General features: G+C 38.8%; 1 protein-coding gene across 1 annotated transcript in view; it reads left to right on the top strand.

The window, feature by feature from the left end:
• Positions 1 to 18,301, top strand: part of SNTB2 (syntrophin beta 2) — a 115,692-nt gene that overhangs the window by 46,920 nt on the left and 50,471 nt on the right. The window contains exon 2 of the mRNA XM_082711732.1: positions 5,499 to 5,712. Within this exon, the coding sequence (XP_082567858.1) occupies positions 5,499 to 5,712 (214 nt within the window). The remainder of the gene's footprint in view (positions 1 to 5,498; positions 5,713 to 18,301) is intronic.

The raw sequence follows: 18,301 nt of genomic DNA, 5'->3' as shown, positions 1-18,301 counted from the left end.
CGTAACATTTAACATCTTATAACTATTATATAATTTACTTATCTTTTAATTATGCAGTAAAATTGCTTTTTCCCCCTCTCTGTTGTTGTACAGTTCTGTGAGTTTTAACACATGTATAAATTATTGTGACTATCACCACAATCCTGATATAGGACAGTTCCATGCTGCAAAGAATGAATCACATCTTCCCCATTTCTAACCCTGGCAACCGCTGATCTGCTCTTAATCATATATTTTTGTCTTTTCAGTAGTGGGATCATGTAGTATGTAACCTTTCACCACTGGCTTATACTCAACATAATGCCTTTGAGATTCCACTGAGTTGCTCAGTGTGTCTACCCATTGAAGGAAATTTGGGTTGTTTCCAGTTTCGCCACTTACAAATAGAAGTGCTAAAAACATTTGCATATAGGCTTTTATGTGACCGTAAGTTTTGTTTCTCCAGAATATAATTTACTTACTAATTATACTAATTATCCTTTTTTTTTTTGCATGCTTTGTTCATGGATTTATTGTTTTAAGTTCCTAAAACAGTTCCTAGCACATGCCAGGAGCTCAGTAAATTAGTGAATATACGGGCACCTGGGTGGCTCAGTGGGTTAAGCCGCTACCTTCGGCTCAGGTCATGATCTCAGGGTCCTGGGATCGAGTCCCACATCGGGCTCTCTGCTCCGCGGGGAGCCTGCTTCCTTCCTCCTCTCTCTGCTTGCCTCTCTGCCTACTTGTGATCTCTCTCTGTCAAATAAATAAATAAAATCTTTAAAAAAAAATTAGTGAATATAGTATGTTACTGTAAAATGGAAAGGTATGGGGCATATGTGGGTGGCAGAGTCAGTTGGGTACCCTACTTGGTTTCCACTTGGGTTGTGATCTTGGGATCAAGCCCGGCTTCAGGCTCTGCGCACAGTCTGCTTGAGACTCTCCTGCTCCTCCCCTCCAAGGACGTGTGCTCTCTTTCTTTCTCAAATAAATAAATAAAACTTAAAAAAAAAAAAATGGAAAGGTGTAGTGAAACCATAATCACTCTGATTACATTCAGGGTTTACATTGACAATCCCCAGACCCCAAATGACAGGATACTTGATCTGAAAGAGACCTGTAAGTTGAGAATGTTAAAAGGCTTTTTACTGAAAGTAGAGTAATTCCTCCCTAATGTTTCTGGTGGCCAGATTCCTGATCAGATCCTGATTTGGAGAATAAGCTTGGGATGAGATTTAGGAGAAACCTCTTGGGAGAATTCTTTAACACTGATGTCACCATTACTCATTTGTGAGTGAAATGACAAGCCAGCTCTTCCACACTCAGGGTAGCCCAGAGACAAATTTGTTTGTAAAAGCTGGGGAAAATAATGACACCATTTTCCCCACATTGTCAGATCCCTTAGTTTCACTTAAACTCATACTACAGGCCACCAGATTAGGTGAGAAAAAGGTAAGTGTTAGAGATAAAAATCAAAATAATGATTATATGAAATAATGATTATATGAAAGGTTGATGTTTAGAAGGGAAGGGGATTGATTTACTGGAATACTTGTGTTTACAGCCATAAATTATGTTTGCACTATGAAGTATCTATAAAAGGCACATAAAAAGGCCTTCAGCTCAAAATCTGATGCTACCTAATGCCCCAAACCAGGATCATAGGGTATCTCATTACAATACATGGACCTCCTCTAAATCTGTTCATTAGAGCATGGAATTCAGTAAGAATCATTTGGATCTTGGATCCTATCCAGTGCATTATAGTTTTTGAAGGCTCAATAAGATTTCAGTTTAAGGTGGTTCCATGTTTAAAGTTTGAGCAAGGTTTCAAAATAAGTTTTCTTCATTTCTTTTTTCATTTCATTTTTTGGGGGTTTGTGGTTTTTGTTGTTGTTGTTGTTGTTTTTTGTATAAGTTATACGGATCCATTAGAATTTCAGATATACAGAGCTATATAAAGAAAAAGCAGTCCTACACCTACATATAAGCACTATTGATATTTAGATGAAAATCCTTCCAGACATCTTTCCAGGTGTGTGAACAGTACATGTATATGTTTTTGTCACTCCAATGAAAAGGGAGTGTAGTGCAAACACTGCACTACTCTGTAAATATCAGTGTTTCATTAAACATTTTGGAAGATAATCTTCAACTATCAGGAAAAATGAAATAATTCTGAAGTATATGGTGTGTCCTGAGTCAATCTGAATTCCTTGCAGGAGTGTAGAGTCTTTTTTAAATCCAGCCAGGTATCCAGGTGAGAGTACTGTGGTACCTGGAGAGGGCTAATTATAGGACTAAAACAGAACACTGTTAACTTTCCATCTCTCCCAAATCTCAGGTAGATTAGAAACAGATGTCTATTCACAGTTCTTCAGCCATTATGAGTGGCCAGTTAGAGTGGGGTGTGTCATTGTCATCAACTCAAGTGAAATCACTGCTCTTTCATAAGGCCATGAAATAGGCTGTGTATGTATGTATGTCTGAATTAAATATATGTGCAGTCATCATTTCAGTGATGTTACGTGCGACGGAATGAACTTCTAGGTAGATCAGGAGTTTCCTTTTACACTATAATATTCAAGAGGAATCATTTAGAATGCCTTTAATTTCCTCTGATTGTATCCTAATAGTCAGTGTACTGCCTTAAATGTTCAAAAAGCAAGTCTCTGTCATTGGCCATGACTGGAAACTTGGGAATTTCTGCTAAAGTTCTTGTGATCTAATCCTCTCTTGAAAGCACAGAACTAAAGCATTGAAATGCCTGAGTCAGCTGCTCAAGGGATATACTGGCTGCACCCCCACTTATTTTTCTAGGATGAAAAAATCTCCTTGGTGACATCTGAGGCAGCTAGCTTTTACCTTTTCCACCTAGAAATACACGTATTACCTTCTCCACGGAGAAAGTACACATACACACACACACAAACTATATCTAAATTCTGGCGTTAGCACTTTTATATTTTCTACAATTAAGCTTAATTTCAGCAGATCTTACTTAATAACTTACAAGAAAATAATTTCACCTAGTTTCTACTGATTGTGTTAAAATTTTTTAAACTTTTCTATTTAGCTTAAGGAAGGAAAAGAAAGTCACATTGGACACCTGGCTGGCTCTTCAGAATAGCATGAGACTCTTGATCTTGGGGTTGTGAGTTCGAGCCCCACATTCAGTGTAGAGATTACTTAAATTAATAAATAAACTTAAAGGCACGTACTGTTCTGCTGAAACTTTTTTACTTATTTAGTGTTACTTCCCTTTTATAGATGAGGACCTCAGAACAGTCAAGTAGAAAACACAGTTGGTATTTGAACCAGATCCATCTGAGTCCAAAGGTCTGTCTATAATCCATCATGCTGTAGAATGAGCTGCAGAATGCTAGGCTTATAAAAACTATTATCAGTATTATTAAATAAAAGGGTGCCTGGGTGGCTCAGTGGTCATGCCTTTGGCTCAGGTCATGATCTCAGGGTCCTGGGATCCAGGCCCGCATCGGACTCTCTGCTCAGCAGGGACCCTGCTTCCCCTCTCTGTCTCTACCTGCCTCTCTGCCTACTTGTGACCTCTCTCTCTGTCAAATAAATAAATAAAATCTTTAAAAATATATTATTAAAATCTTTAAAAATATATTATTAAGTAAAAAAAGCAAGTTTAGTGCAGTACGCATTATATATCATCATTACGTGAAGTGTATGTATGTATATGTATGTACATGCATGTGTTTATTTTTACATATGCCTAGCATATCTAGCATATGTCTGGAAGACCATATAATGGTTGCCTCCAGAGATGGGAATTGGACTGCTAGGAATCTAGGTGTTTTATTATAGAATCTTTTAGGGGCACCTGGGTGGCTTATTTGGTTAAACATGACCTGAGCTGAAATCAGGAGTCAGTCAATTAATTGATTGAGCCATCCAGGTACCCCAGCTTGTAAATCTTCCACTGCTGTAGAATATTAATACTATTATGATATAAGCACTGATAATGATCATATCTTTCTAGTTTTCCAATTCCCATGATACTACTCAAATGACCCTCCCATGTTAGAATTTGAGAGGAAAGTAGAATACTGATGTAATACATCATGATAGCAGAGGTAATGATGGCTACATTCTGCATTCGACTATTTACATTTTTAATGCCACTTGAAATTTTAATAATTTATCTGTTTTTTGAAACAAAAACACCTTGCCCCAAATGACAGCAGTTGCCAGCTATAACTGAGGCCAAAGAAGTGTTTTACAAGTCTTAAAATTGAACTTACAAAGAAAAAAGTTTGCCGTCTACTAAAAGCTGTATTTTAATTTGGGGCTACCATTAATCAGTATACCTCATCTTGAATACACTTTATTTTTGCATTTGTTTTCAAATCTATAATGATCTCTTTATGTAGTTGTCTCCCTTTATTAGACTGGGCAGGGTTCATGCTTCTTCATTTGTTACTATATTTTTAGTGGGTAGCCTAATTCCTGGCAGTTGGTAGGTAGCTAAAAATATTGCTTGAGCTGAATTGAATTGAAGTAGAGATATTTAGCTTAGTTAGGAAAAAAGAAAGAGAAATAATCTCAGTTTTTAAATAACTGAAGTGTTCTCATGTGGAAGAGGTTAAGTTTTTTCTCTATGGTTTCAGTAGATTGTAAACCAGTGGGTGGAAGTTTTAAGAATTTTCTGAATGTTGAGTTGTCTAAAGCTAAGTGGCCCTGTCTCAGAAGGTACTGATTCTGTCACCAGGAGATTCATTTGTGGCTGGTCAGCTATAGAAATAATTCAAGTATTTAATTGTTCATTTTTGTTTGTTTGTTTTTGGCAACTTGGGGATTTTTTAATAGATTTTTTACTTATTTGAGAGAGAGAAAGCACAAGCAGGGGGAGGAGGGGAAGGAGAGGGAGAAGCAGGGTTCCTACTGAGTACAGAACCCAACACAGGGATCAATCCCAGGACTCTGAGATCATGACCTGAGCCCAGGTCAGATGCTTACCCAAATGAGCCACCCAGATGCCCCCATTTGTTTCTTTATTCATTTCTTCAAGCGTGTACTGAGCCCACACTGTCCTTAGGTGTTGGATACTAAAGCTGAATGCATCATAATTCCTTCCCTCGAAGAACTCAGACCCATCAGGTAAATGGAAATATTAGCAAAGGGTTACAACACAGGGTGCTAAGAGGTTGTTACAGAGGTGTATTGGTAATACCCTAGAGAGCTGACAGGAAAGTTTGCTGAGGAGGTGACTCTGAAGTAGAATTGACCAGTTACATAGAGAGAGGAGTCCTGAGCAGAAGGAAAAATACATGCAAAAGCTCAGAAATTAAACTTTTAGAATACCGTAGTGGCTTTTCACTTGGGTTATGTAGCCTTGAAATACCCTCCAATCCTAAAATTCTGTGTGCTGGCTCTTTAACTTAGCATCTTTTTTCACTTCCTGGCAGCTATTACATGAATGTGTGTATTTTCGTTGTCATTTTTCATAGGAAGCAAAATCAGTGACCTTCTTCTTTGATTTTTGTTTGTAGTTAAATTCATCCGAGAAGTTACACCATATATCAAGAAGCCATCATTAGTATCAGATCTACCATGGGAAGGTGCATCTCCTCAGTCACCAAGCTTTAGTGGCAGTGAGGACTCTGGTTCTCCAAAACATCAGAACAACACCAAGGACAGGAAGGTCATCCCTCTCAAAATGTGCTTTGCTGCTAGAAACCTAAGCATGCCGGATCTGGAAAACAGGTGAGCTGTACCTAAGGAGAATATCATACTTAAGGCTTTACAAACTTAAGGTTATGTTGTAAAATTACTTATGCATATTTTTAATAATATGACTGTTGACTACGTTATTCAGAGGAAAACATCACCCCGAGATGAGAAAATAATTTTGGGGGTTCCATATTTAAATTACTTCACACATATAGGCCCATATACATATATAGAAAAATATGGGACAAACATACAAGAAACTTAATGGTGGTTACTTGCAGGGAGTGAAATAAGATTAGAAGGTAGGAGAGAAAGGGCTTCTGCTCTTCATTTTATACTTTCCTGGAGTGTTAGTACTTTTCTCACTAAGAAATTTCTTTATAATTTTAAAAACCTTGTTAAAGAAATCTTAAATGTCCCCTTAGATGGAAACTTCGTATATTGTATATTGTATTTAACATGGAGTCAGATGTTTGATTATAGATATGGCTGTATCAACTAGCAATGTGACCTGGCAAGTTGGCGTCTCTTGACTTGACTTTTCTTATTTGTAAAAAGAGGGAGTTGGATTAAATAATTTCTTATGTATCTTGTAGTCCTTTTTTTTTTTTTAAAAAGATTTTATTTATTTATTTGACAGAGAGAGAGAGGGATCACAAGTAGGCAGAGAGACAGGCAGAGAGAAAGGGGAAAGCAGGCCTCCCGCTGGGCAGAGAGCCCGATTCAGGGCTCGATCCCAGAACCCTGAGACCATGACCCGAGCCGAAGGCGGAGGCCCAACCCTCTGAGCCACCCAGGTTCCCCTGTCCCTTGTAGTTCTGTAGCCAGTCAGGTTCTGTGATGATTGTCTTCAGTGATTCCATGAATGGGTACTGGTAAACCTAGTGTTAGGTTAGAGATTAGGGGGAAAAATGAGAGAGATGAACTTATCCAAAGACATAGACAAGGACCAGACTTTTTATAATGTACTTTCACTTTCATGGTGTCTTCTGATCTGAATGCACAGCGAGGTGCCCAGTCAGGATGGATAGATCACAAGAAGACAGCAAGAAGTTGAGTGATTTTAGACATTTTAAAGAATATTTTATTTATTTGAGAAAGAGAGAATGTGAGAGAGCATGAGCAGGTGAGGGGCAGAGCCACAGGCAGACCCTTAACTAACTGAGCCATCCAGGCGCCCTGACATTGGGCATTTTAGGCCATAAAGACATTAAAGATCTTGCTCTGTAATATGTTGTATGGTACTAACGAGTTGAGTTCTGCAGTCACCAAGACCTTCTCATGGAAATTAGACAATCCTGATTAGGGTATGCTGCTGAAAAGAAGGCTCAGAGCAAATACTTTCACCTCCATAAATCACTATATCCTCATTTGTTTTTAAAAAAAGAAGGATAGGGACACCTAGGTGGCTCAGTTGGTTAAGTGTCTGCCTTTGGCTTAGGTCATGGTCCCAGGGTCCTGGGATTGAGCCCAAGGACTCCTTGCTCGACAGGGAGCTTCTCCCTGTCCTCCTGCCGTTTCCCCCTGCTTGTGTTCTCTCACACACTCTCTGTCAAATAAATAAATAAAATCTTTTTTAAGAATTAAAAAGAAGGGGGCGCCTGGGTGGCTCAGTGAGTTAAAGCCTCTGCCTTATCAGGGTCCTGGGATGGAGCCCTGCATCAGGCTCTCTGCTCAGTGGGGAGCCTGCTTCCTCTCTCTTTCTCTCTGCCTGCCTCTCTGCCTACTTGTGATCTCTGTCTGTCAAATAAATAAAATCTTAAAAAAAAAAAAAGAATTAAAAAGAAGGATAATAATGCTTAATTCAGTATGCAGATTAAATGAGACAATACATATGAAGTCCTTTGCACAGAGCCGGGCACATAGTAGGTTCTTAAGAAAGAGCAACTTAGGGCACCTGGGTGGCTCAGTTGGTTGAGCGACAGCCTTCGGCTTAGATCATGATCCCGGAGTCCCAGGATTTGAGTCCCGCGTCGGGCTCCCAGCTCCTTGGTAGTCTGCTTCTCCCTTTGACTTTCTCCCCTCTCATGCTCTCTCTCACTGTCTCTCTCTCAAATAAAAAAATTTTTAAAAAAAGAAAAAAGAGGAGCTTAAAGAAATCTTAATTGCCAACTATATACACATTTTGAAAATTATACTCTGTATATTTGTATTGTTTTTGTTTGCCTTTTTTTTTTTTTTTAAGATTTTATTTATTTATTTGACAGAGAGAAATCACAAGTAGATGGGAGAGGCAGGCAGAGAGAGAGAGAGAGGGAAGCAGGCTCCCTGCTGAGCAGAGAGCCCGATGCGGGACTCGATCCCAAGACCCTGAGATCATGACCTGAGCCGAAGGCAGCGGCTTAACCCACTGAGCCACCCAGGCGCCCCTTGTTTGCCTTTTTTAAAAAGTTTAAGATATTATAGAAATTATTTCAAGTTACATATAGATTTGTTTGTGAAAGATCGTGTGCATGTTAAATCATATCTAAATACAGCACAGCTTGGTCTTTAAAGAATTGCTCTATTTTTTTCATGAAGTAAGAATTTAATTTGTAAAGTAAGTAGTCACCTCTGCCTCTTGAATCAAAATTAATTTTTTTTCTTCAAATGAGATACATTTATGTAAAGCTTTTGGTTAATCACAGACTTAAAATAATTAGTAGGGGCCACAAAGAAAGAACTAGACTAGAGAAACAATGTGATAAAGAACAAACAACAACTAAATTTGCCAACTTGTTGTCAGACAGGAATATTTTCAGGCTAAGTCTCTTCATTGTAAATCATTTCTGAGAATGAGAATAGATATCTCTTGTCTTAGTCTATTGTGGCTGCTATAACAAAATACCATAGACTGGGTGGCTTCTGCCCCTTCCAAAACGTTATTTTGCATAGTTCTGGTAGAGGATAGGAAGTCTAAGATAAGATGCTGGCAGAATCAGTATCTGGTGAGGGTCGGCTTCCTGATTCATAGATGTCTGTCTTCTTGGTGTGTCCTTACATGGCGGAAGAGTCTAGAGCGCTCTCTTTTATAAGAGCACTTCTCTCACTAAGGACGTCCCTGCCTTCGTGATCTTATCACCTCCCAAAAACCCCATCTCCTAATATCACAGTGAGGGTTGGGCTTTTAACACGTGTAGTACTGCTAATATAGCTGGGTATTAGAGAAAAAGGCAAAGTATTATAAAGTTTCTACAGGACTCAGGTATGGGAGTGGAGGGTTTGAAGGAGGAAGGTGACGGTGGCTCAGTGGGTTAAAGCCTCTGCCTTCCACTCAGGTCATGATCCCGGGGTCCTGGGATTGAGCCCCACATCGGGCTCTCTGCTCAGTGGGGAGCCTGTTTCCTCCTCTATTTCTCTCTCTCTACCTGCCTCTCTGCCTACTTGAGATCTCTATCTGTCAAATAAATAAATAAATGATCTTTTAAAAAATCATTAGAAAAAATAAAAGAGGAAGGTGATATGACTATATGATTGAAGATTGTGCTACTTTATCTTCTACTTAGACGTCTTCTAGAACTCACTAACCTTGGCCTTCATTAAAATTTGGGGCTGCATTTTCTGTAGCATCCATGCTAAATGCTAGGGACATCTGGTGCATGATCACATTTGAAATAGGTCTTCAGAACCAATTGGAGAGGGCAGTTTAGGTTATTAGAATCGTATCACACCTTGCTCTTCAGTAAGACGGCCAGTCTCCTGAGACATGGTGTACTATACAAGGAGAAGTTTTAGAAGATTGAGACTATTGCAGATTCTTAATCTTAATACTGGAAAGTAATTTATTTCTCATGTTACTTGAATTACTAAAATTTGTAGATAATTTGCTTTTTATAAAATATAAATTGGAAGAGGTTCAAGGTTATTTCTATATCACTTTTACTTGCATTCCATTGTGCTTTCTGGAGAAAAAGAGAAACAGTGGAATTACCAGCACCTGGCAAAATTGTGCATAACTTCAGTTATGTCCACAGGAATGTGAACATCTATCCTATATGTCTGAACAGAAAAAGTGTTCAGAACCCATTAGCTAATTAGATAGAAGTTAGGATGATGGGCTTTGTAACTCTGGCCAAGTTATTTGTTTTCTGTAAGTCTTGGTTTCCTGCTATCTAAAATGAAAGCTTATGTGCAGATTAAGTAAGAAGATGATTATAAAATTGGCACAGTAAGCTTTTAGTATACTATTATTATAGGTGCCATTTGTGTCCTATGACCTTAAATAAGTTCCTTAATTTCTCTGTCCTGTTTTCTCTGTCTATAAAATGGACATAATAGTGCTTGCTCAACTAGTCTTTTAGAACTACTTCAAGGATAAATAAGATAACATCTATAAAATCACTTGGAACTCTTTGATCCTTAAATTTATCTCAACTCTTTCTCAGGAAGATGTCATGACAAGTAACACAGCTGCAACATTTAAAGCCATGGAAAAAAACAGTCCATTGTAGGAACAGTAAAAATAAGTTTTGTTAGGACATCTGTGAGCAAAACATTTATCAAGTTGCAGTTTTATGTAACCATATTTCTATTTGAAAATTTTAATCTTCAACATAGTCTCTGGTAAAACCCAGAGCAAGAACTAAGCCTAGATGTTTCCTAATGTGGAAAATGGCTTTGTTCTTTAAGCCCTTGGTAGGCATGTGGTTTCCCAACATTCTTTACTTTTTTCCTAATATTTTACTGTGCATAATCTTTCAACATAAAGCAGGGTCAAAGAATCCTATGTTCAGTACTCTTTTCCCACCACCTAGATTCTACCATTAATATTTTACTATACTTTCTTTAGCACAGATGACCCATCTATCCATCTGTTATTCCATTTTAATTTTTTTTGATACTTTTCAAAGTGAATTGTAAATTCACTTTGTGAATACTTAAGCATAATTTCTAAATAAGCATGCATATAAGTAAGTAGTTCAGTGTTTCATTTTTTTTTTCTTTTAAGAAAATATTTACATATAATAAAATGCACAAATCATAAACTTGGACAAATGCATACAATTATGTAACCTGAGCCTATCAAGGCGTAGTATATTACCTTCACCTTGGAAAGTTTTCTTGTGCCCTTTCTCACTCAGTTCCTTCTCCCATCATCAAAGGCTACTACTGTTCTGACTTTCTACTATAGATTAGTTTTAACTATTCTGAAATTTTGTATAAATGCAATCATATGTACTCTTTTGTGGTAGAATTCTTTTACTCAGTGTGAGGTTTTTGAGGATTTGTTTATCTTGTTGCATATATTTATTGCTGAATGATGTCGTGTTATCTGAATAGATCACTATTCCGTTCTCTGTTTTCCCGTTGATGGGAGCTACTTCCAGTTTAGAGTTAATGAAGTTACTATGAATATTTTTGTACAACCTTTTGTAGGCTTACATTTTCATTTTTCTTCGGTAAATTCTTTTTTTTTTTTTTAAAGATTTTATTTATTTATCAGAGAGAGAGGGAGAGAGCGAGCACAGGCAGACAGAATGGCAGACAGAGGCAGAGGGAGAAGCAGGCTCCCTGCCGAGCAAGGAGCCCGATGTGGGACTCGATCCCAGGATGCTGGGATCATGACCTGAGCCGAAGGCAGCTGCTTAACCAACTGAGCCACCCAGGCGTCCCTTCTTCGGTAAATTCTTAAGTGTAGAATTGCTGGGTCAAATCATTTAGTTTTCTGGGGTGCCTGGGTGACACAGTGGGTTAAGCGTCCAACTCTTAGTTTTAGCCCAGGTCATGATCTCAGGGTCATGGGATTGAGCCCCTTGTCAGGCTCCGTGCTCAACAGGAATCTGCTGGAGATTCTCTCTTTCCATCTCCCCGAGCACTGGCTCTCTCTCTCAAATAAATAAATCTTTTTTTTTTTTTTTAGATTTATTTGTTTATTTGACAGACAGAAATCACAAGGAGGCAGAGAGGCAGTCAGAGAGAGAGGAGGAAGCAGGCTCCCCACCGAGCAGAGAGCCCAATGCGGGGCTCGATCCCAGGACCCTGGATCATGACCTGAGCCTAAGACAGAGGCTTTAACCCACTGAGCCACCCAGGTGCCCCAATAAATAAATCTTTTTTTAAAAAAGTTTAGTTTTCTAAATGTTAGTCTTTTTTCCCAAAGTGATTGTGCCATTTAAATGAATGCTGTTACTAATAAATTAAATATACCAGCAGTATATGAGAGATTGCGTTGTTCTGCATCTCACCAACATTGGTGCTATCAGTCTTTTTAATACTAACTATTCCAATGGTGTGTAGTAGAATCTCTTTGTGAATCATCCTTCATCTCAATATAAAGGTTTCACTTTCTAAACCAAAATTTACTTGACATGAGAGGGAAACATCTTTTTTTTCTGTTTTACTACTTTGGTTTAGTTTCAGTGACTGGAGCTGAAAAAAAGTGCTGACCATCAGTATGAGTAAGTAAGGAGGAGGAAGAAGTTTGTTCTCTTCCTCCAGCTTGAGATCTCAAGACCTCACTAGGTCTTTTGCTAGTTATAAACAGTTCATTGTGGGAAATGGAAGCTAAGTAAATAATGATGAAGTCCAGGGAACATGAGTCCATTCCTTCCCAAACAGTACTGTAGGCAGTGTGTTTAGTAATAACAAGGTGTTCTTAAATGCTGCTTTCCAGAAATATTTGCTGTTAGCTTGAACTGGTTCAGGAAGTCTTAGTCGTCTTCACATTGGCTATTTTCCATGTAAAAGGTAAATTTTGGCTTCATGACATATAAAACAGTACGATTATTATTAAATTAAACATATAAGTTAAGTCAAAGACTACTAAAAGGAGAAATAAGCAGGCTAGACTTACAGAATTCTATGTTCCAGTGTACCTAAACATTGATTTGATTCATCTGATCAAAATGTACTTGCATTTCTCAGGAAATCCTCAGTGGTTTGATTAGAGGCCAAAACTCTTCACACTGTAGCTGTCTCCTCCTCTCTCCTGTGAGCCCAAACAATTACTGGCAGACTGCCTTCAAATTTTTATTACCAGAGTTTTCCTTTGAGTTTTTCTTTTAAAATAGCAGTAGACCTTCTGAAATGCTTTGTCCCCTTTATCGAGATTTTGGGGCTCCTTCTCCAAAGGCAAAGTCTTCTGGAGCCTAGAATCATCAGTCCTGTTTTGGAGTTTCTTTTCAGTTTCTTTTAAGTTAGTTTTCGATTTCACAGTCCTTCTTAAGAAACACCTAAATTTCTCTTTTCATGAAAAATTGGTGCTCCTGCCTTGTGAACTAATTTGCTGTCGGTTTTCATCTTTTTCCAGCTTAGTAGTCCCAGTATCTTACCCTGTTTAATCAGGTTTAGTTTCATTTTGTAACAGATTTACTTTCCATTCTTCTACTTATTGATAACTAGGATCCCTGACATCAGGATTTTCAGAGTCTAGACTGTGTCAACGGAGTCTGAGAGACTGTCCCAGAAACAGTATGAAGTGTAAAGGCTTTTTCGGAAGGTGGAACGTTTTGTGCCTAGGGAAGGATGAACAGATTCCTATCTTTAGTACTAAGTAGGTCAGTAGGAGGAGTGAAAAAAATTTCTCATCATGGTTTTGCGACTGAACTTTTTAGCATATGTTTAAAGGATGTTATGCTGGTTACAGTGCCAAAGCAGCCAGGTGGAAATAAATAGCCCAAACAACTAGCCTGATGGTGGGGACTGAAGTAGGGATATCACTGGCTCTTCTGCTCAGTTTAGTGGATGAGAGTGAGTATGAATCTTTCGCTGGGTTGAGGGTGGGGCAGTCACTGGCTGCAGGGTGTGGGGAATGCTGGAACAGACTTGCAGCCAGCTTCTTTATTTTAGCTCTGTGCTTTACTCCCACTCCCAGAGGTTAACTGGTGCCTCTAATTCCCCATCTGCTTCAGGATTCTGCAACACAGATGTACTGGGATTTTACTCCCCACTTTTCTTAGGTCTGCTAAGTCATTTAACTCCTCTGTCTGCTTGCCACCTTCCAAAATTCTGTTGTAGTTGCTTTTCTCCTGTTCTCTATTGTAGAATTATGCTCTTTGATTCTCTATTGTAGAATTATGCTCTTTTTTTTTTTTTTAAAGATTTTATTTATTTAACAGAGAGAGATCACAAGCAGGCAGAGAGAGCGGAGGAAGCAGGCTCCCCGCTGAGCAGAGAGCCCGATGCGGGCCTCGATCTCAGGACCCTGAGATCATGACCTGAGCCGAAAGGCAGCGGCTTAACCCACTGAGCCACCCAGGCGCCCTAGAATTATGCTCTTGAAAGTCCTCTTTAAGGGCACCTGGCTGCTGGTTCAGTTGGTGGATCTTGATCTCAGGGTTGTAAGTTTGAGCACCACATTCCGGACGGAAATTACTTAAAATCAAATCAGTCAAGGGACACCTGGGTGGCTCATTCGATTAATCATCTACCTTTGGGTCAGTTCATGATCCCAGGGTCCTGGGATTGAGTCCTGCATCAGGCTCCTTGCTTAGCTGGGATCCTGCTTCTCCCTTTATCTGCTGCCCTCCCACTTGTGCTCTCTTGCTCTCTCTGACAAATAAATAAATAAAATCTTAAAAATCAAATCAGGGGCATCTGGGTGGCTCCGTGGGTTAAAGCCTCTGACTTTAGCTCAGGTCATGATCCCAGGGTCCTGGAATCAAGCCCTGCATCCGGCTCTTTGCTCAGCAGGGAGCCTGCTTCCCCCTCTCTCTCTGCCTGCCTTTCTGCCTACTTGTGATGTCTGTCTGTCAAATAAATAAACAAATTCTTTTTTAAAAAATCAATCAACCAATCCCCTTTAAAGTTTGTGATGACTTCTCAGATACAACAGCAAAAGCATGTTATGTAAGAGAAAAAATTGATAAAAATAAAAGTTGAGCTTCATGAAAATTACAAACTTCTGGTCTGTAAAAGACACTATATAATAGGGTCTCCAGGAAAACAACCAATAGGAGAGATGGATAGATGAATGAATGGACGGATGGGTGGATGGATAGAGAGTTAGATTATAGGAATGGGCATTGGCCATTATGAAGGCCAATCCCATGATCTGCTTTCTATAAACTGGAGAACCAGGAAAGCCAGTGGTATAATACAGTCTGAGTTCCAAGGCCCAAGAACCAAAAGTGCTAGTATGCAAGAGCAACTCAAGCAAAGAGCAGATTGACCCTTCTTCTACCAGTTGAAATGTTATATTCATGCTGAGCAGATTGGATGATGCCCACTTGAACTGGCAAAGGACGTTTTCTTTATTCAGTCTTTTGATAATGCTAATTTCCTCTAGAAAACCCCTCACAGACAAACCCAAAAATACTGTTTTGCCAGGTATCTAGGCAAAGAATTTTTAAAACTCAACAGTAACAAGCCAACCCAATTAAAAATGGGAAACAGATCTGAACAGTCACCTCAGCAAAGAAGAAATACAAATGGCAAATAAGAATATGAAAAGTGCTCAACTTACATATCACTAGGGAATTGCAAATTAAAACAATGAAATTCCATTGTATGCATATTAGAATGGCCAAAATCCAAAACACTGACAGGACCAAATGCTGGAGAGGAATGCAGAGCAACAGGAACTCTTATTCATTGTTGGTGGGAATGAAGAACAGTACAGCATCTTTGGAAGATAACTTGGCAGTTTCTTACAAAGCTTAACATAGTCTTACCATATGACCTAGCACTATGCTTCTTGGTATTTAGCCGTAAGGAGTTGAAAACTTATGTTCACACAAAGACCTGCACACAAATGTTTATAGAAGCTTTATTCATAATTGCCAAAACTTGAAAGCAGCCAAGAAGTCTTTCAGTAGGTGAATGAATAAAAAACTGGTACATCCAGACAATGAAATACTATTCATTAATAAAAAGAAAGGAGCTCTCACTCAGAAAACATGACATATAGAGTACTCACAAAAGAAATTGAAGAAGACACAAAGAAACGGGAAAACGTTCCATGCTTATGGATTGGAAGAACAAATATTGTTAAAATATCTATGCTACTTAGAGCGATCTACGCATTCAATCCAATCCCTATCAAAATACCGCAACTTTTTTCACAGAACTGGAACAAATAATCCTAAAATTTGTATGGAAACAGAAAAGACCCTGGGCAGCCCAAGGAATGTTGAAAAAGAAAACCAAAACTGGTGGCATCACAATTCCAGACTTCATGCTCTATTACAAAGCTGTCATCATTAAGACAGGCACAAAAACAGATATACAGATCAATGGAACAGAATAGAGAACCCAGAATTGGACCCTCAACTCTATGGTCAACTCATTTTTGACAAAGCAGGAAAGAATATCCAATGGAAAAAAGTCTCTTCAACAAATGGTATTGGGAAAATTGGGCAGCCACATGCAGAAGAATGAAACTGGACTATTTCCTTATACCACACACGAAAATAGACTTAAAATAAATGGAAGACCTCAGTATGAGACAGGAATCCACCAAAATCATGAAGGAGAACACAGGCAGCAACCTCTTCGACCTCAGCAGCAGTAACCTTCCTAGACATGTCTCTAAAGCAAGAGAAACAAAGGCAAAAATGAATTATTGGGACTTCATCAAGAAAAAAGTTTTGCACAGCAAAGCAAACAGTCAACAAAACCAAAAGATACCCAACAGAATGGAAGAAGATATTTGCAAGTGACATATCAGATAAAGAGCTAGACCCAACATTTACAAAGAACTTAGCAAACTTAACACCCCAAGAACAAATAATCCAGTCAAGAAATGGGCAGAAGACATGAACAGACATTTCTGCAAAGAAGACATCCAAAGGGCCAACAGACACATGAAAAAGTGTTCAACATCAGCAGCAAGGAAATACAAATCAAAACCACAATGAGATACCACCTCACACCAGTGAGAATGGCTAAAATTATCAAGTCAGGAAATAACAGTTGTTGGCGAGGATGCAGGGAAAGGGGAACTCTCATCCACTGTCAGTGGGAATGCAAGCTGGTGCAGCCATGCTGGAAGACAGTATAGAGGCTCCTCAAAAAGGTGAAAATAGAGCTACCCTGCACTACTGGGTGTTTACCCCAAAGATACAAATGTAGTGATCTGAAGGGGCATATGCACCCAGTGTTTATAATAGCAATGTCCAAAATAGCCAAACTGTGGAAACAGCCCAGATGTCCATTGACAGAAGAATATATAAAGAAGATACGGTATACACATACACACACAATGGAATATTATGCAGCCATCGAGAAAAGAAATTTTGCCATTTCCAACAATGTGTGTGGAACTAGAGGGTATTATGTAAGCATAATAAGTCAATCAGAGAAAGACAATTATCATATGATCTCGCTGATATGTGGAATTTAAGAAACAAGGCAGAGGATCATAGGGGAAGAGAGGGAAAAAGTGAAACAAGATGAAACCAGAGAGGGAGACAAACCATAAGAGACTCTTATTTTTTTTTTTTTTAAAGATTTCATTTATTTATTTGAGGGAGAGACAGTGAGAGAGAGCATGAGCGAGGAGAAGTTCAGAGAGAGAAGCAGACTTCCCATGGAGCTGGGAGCCCAATGTGGGACTTGATCCCGAGACTCCAGGTTCATAACCTGAGCGGAAGGCAGTCGTCCAACCAACTGAGCCACCTAGGCGTCCCCAAAAGAGACTTTTAATCATAGGAAACAAACTGAGGGTTGCTGGAGGGGAGAAGAGTGGAGGGATGGGATAAATGGGTGATGGACATTGGGGAGGATATGTGTTGTAATGAGCTCTGGGTATTATATAAGACTGAAGAATCACAGACCTGTACCTCTGAAATCAATAAAACATTATAGGTTAATTAATTGAATTTAAATTTTTTTTAATTTTTAAAAGATTTTATTTATTTATTTAACAGAGATATCACAAATTTGACAGAGATATCACAAATAGTCAGAGAGGCAAGCAGAGAGAGGGGGAAGCAGGCTCCCTGCTGAGCAGAGAGCCCTATGTGGGGGTCAATCCCAGGACTCTGAGACCATGACCCAAGCGAAAGGCAGAGGTTTAACCCTCTGCGCCACCCAGGTGCCCCTAAATTTAAATTTAAAAAATAATAAATAGTAGATCTTTAAAAAAAAAAAAAAAGAAGAAGAAGAAGGAAAAGAACTGAGCTCTCAAGCTACAGAAGACACGGAGGAAACTTAAAAGCATATTGCTAAGCCAGTCTCAAAAAGTGACATGCTGTGTGATTCCATGGAGACAGGAAAATGATTAGTGGTTGCCAGGCATCAGGGCCAGGGCCTGAGTGATGGGGAAATCAATAGGTGGAGCACGGAGGATTTTTAGAGCAGTGAAATTATGATTCTGTAGAGTACAGTAATGGTAAATATATGGCATACATTTGTCAAAACTGAGAATATACAACACAAAGAGTGAACTGGGATTTTAGTTAATAGTGTTGTATTAGTATTGGCTGGCTCATCAGTTGTAACAAATGGACCACACCAGTGCAAGATGTTAATAATAGGGTGTATTATGGAGGGACAGCGTGGGGTGTTTGGAGGTTCTCTCTACTTCTTACTCAATTTTTTTATGTAAACCTAATACTGGTAAAAGAGTCTATTAAGTTTTTTAAAATCCCCTTTAAGTGTTTTTAGTGGGATTTCAGAAAGAAGTAGATGAAATGTGTGTACTCAATTGCTGTGTTATATAGGAAGTTCTAGAAATAGTGGAAATACTTTTTCTTTTAAGATT

This window comes from Mustela nivalis (assembly GCF_964662115.1).
Source record: "Mustela nivalis genome assembly, chromosome: 18".
Lineage (NCBI taxonomy): Eukaryota > Metazoa > Chordata > Mammalia > Carnivora > Mustelidae > Mustela > Mustela nivalis.
The sequence above is the reverse complement of the archived record's forward strand: the minus strand, read 5'-3'. Positions and strand labels throughout refer to the sequence as shown.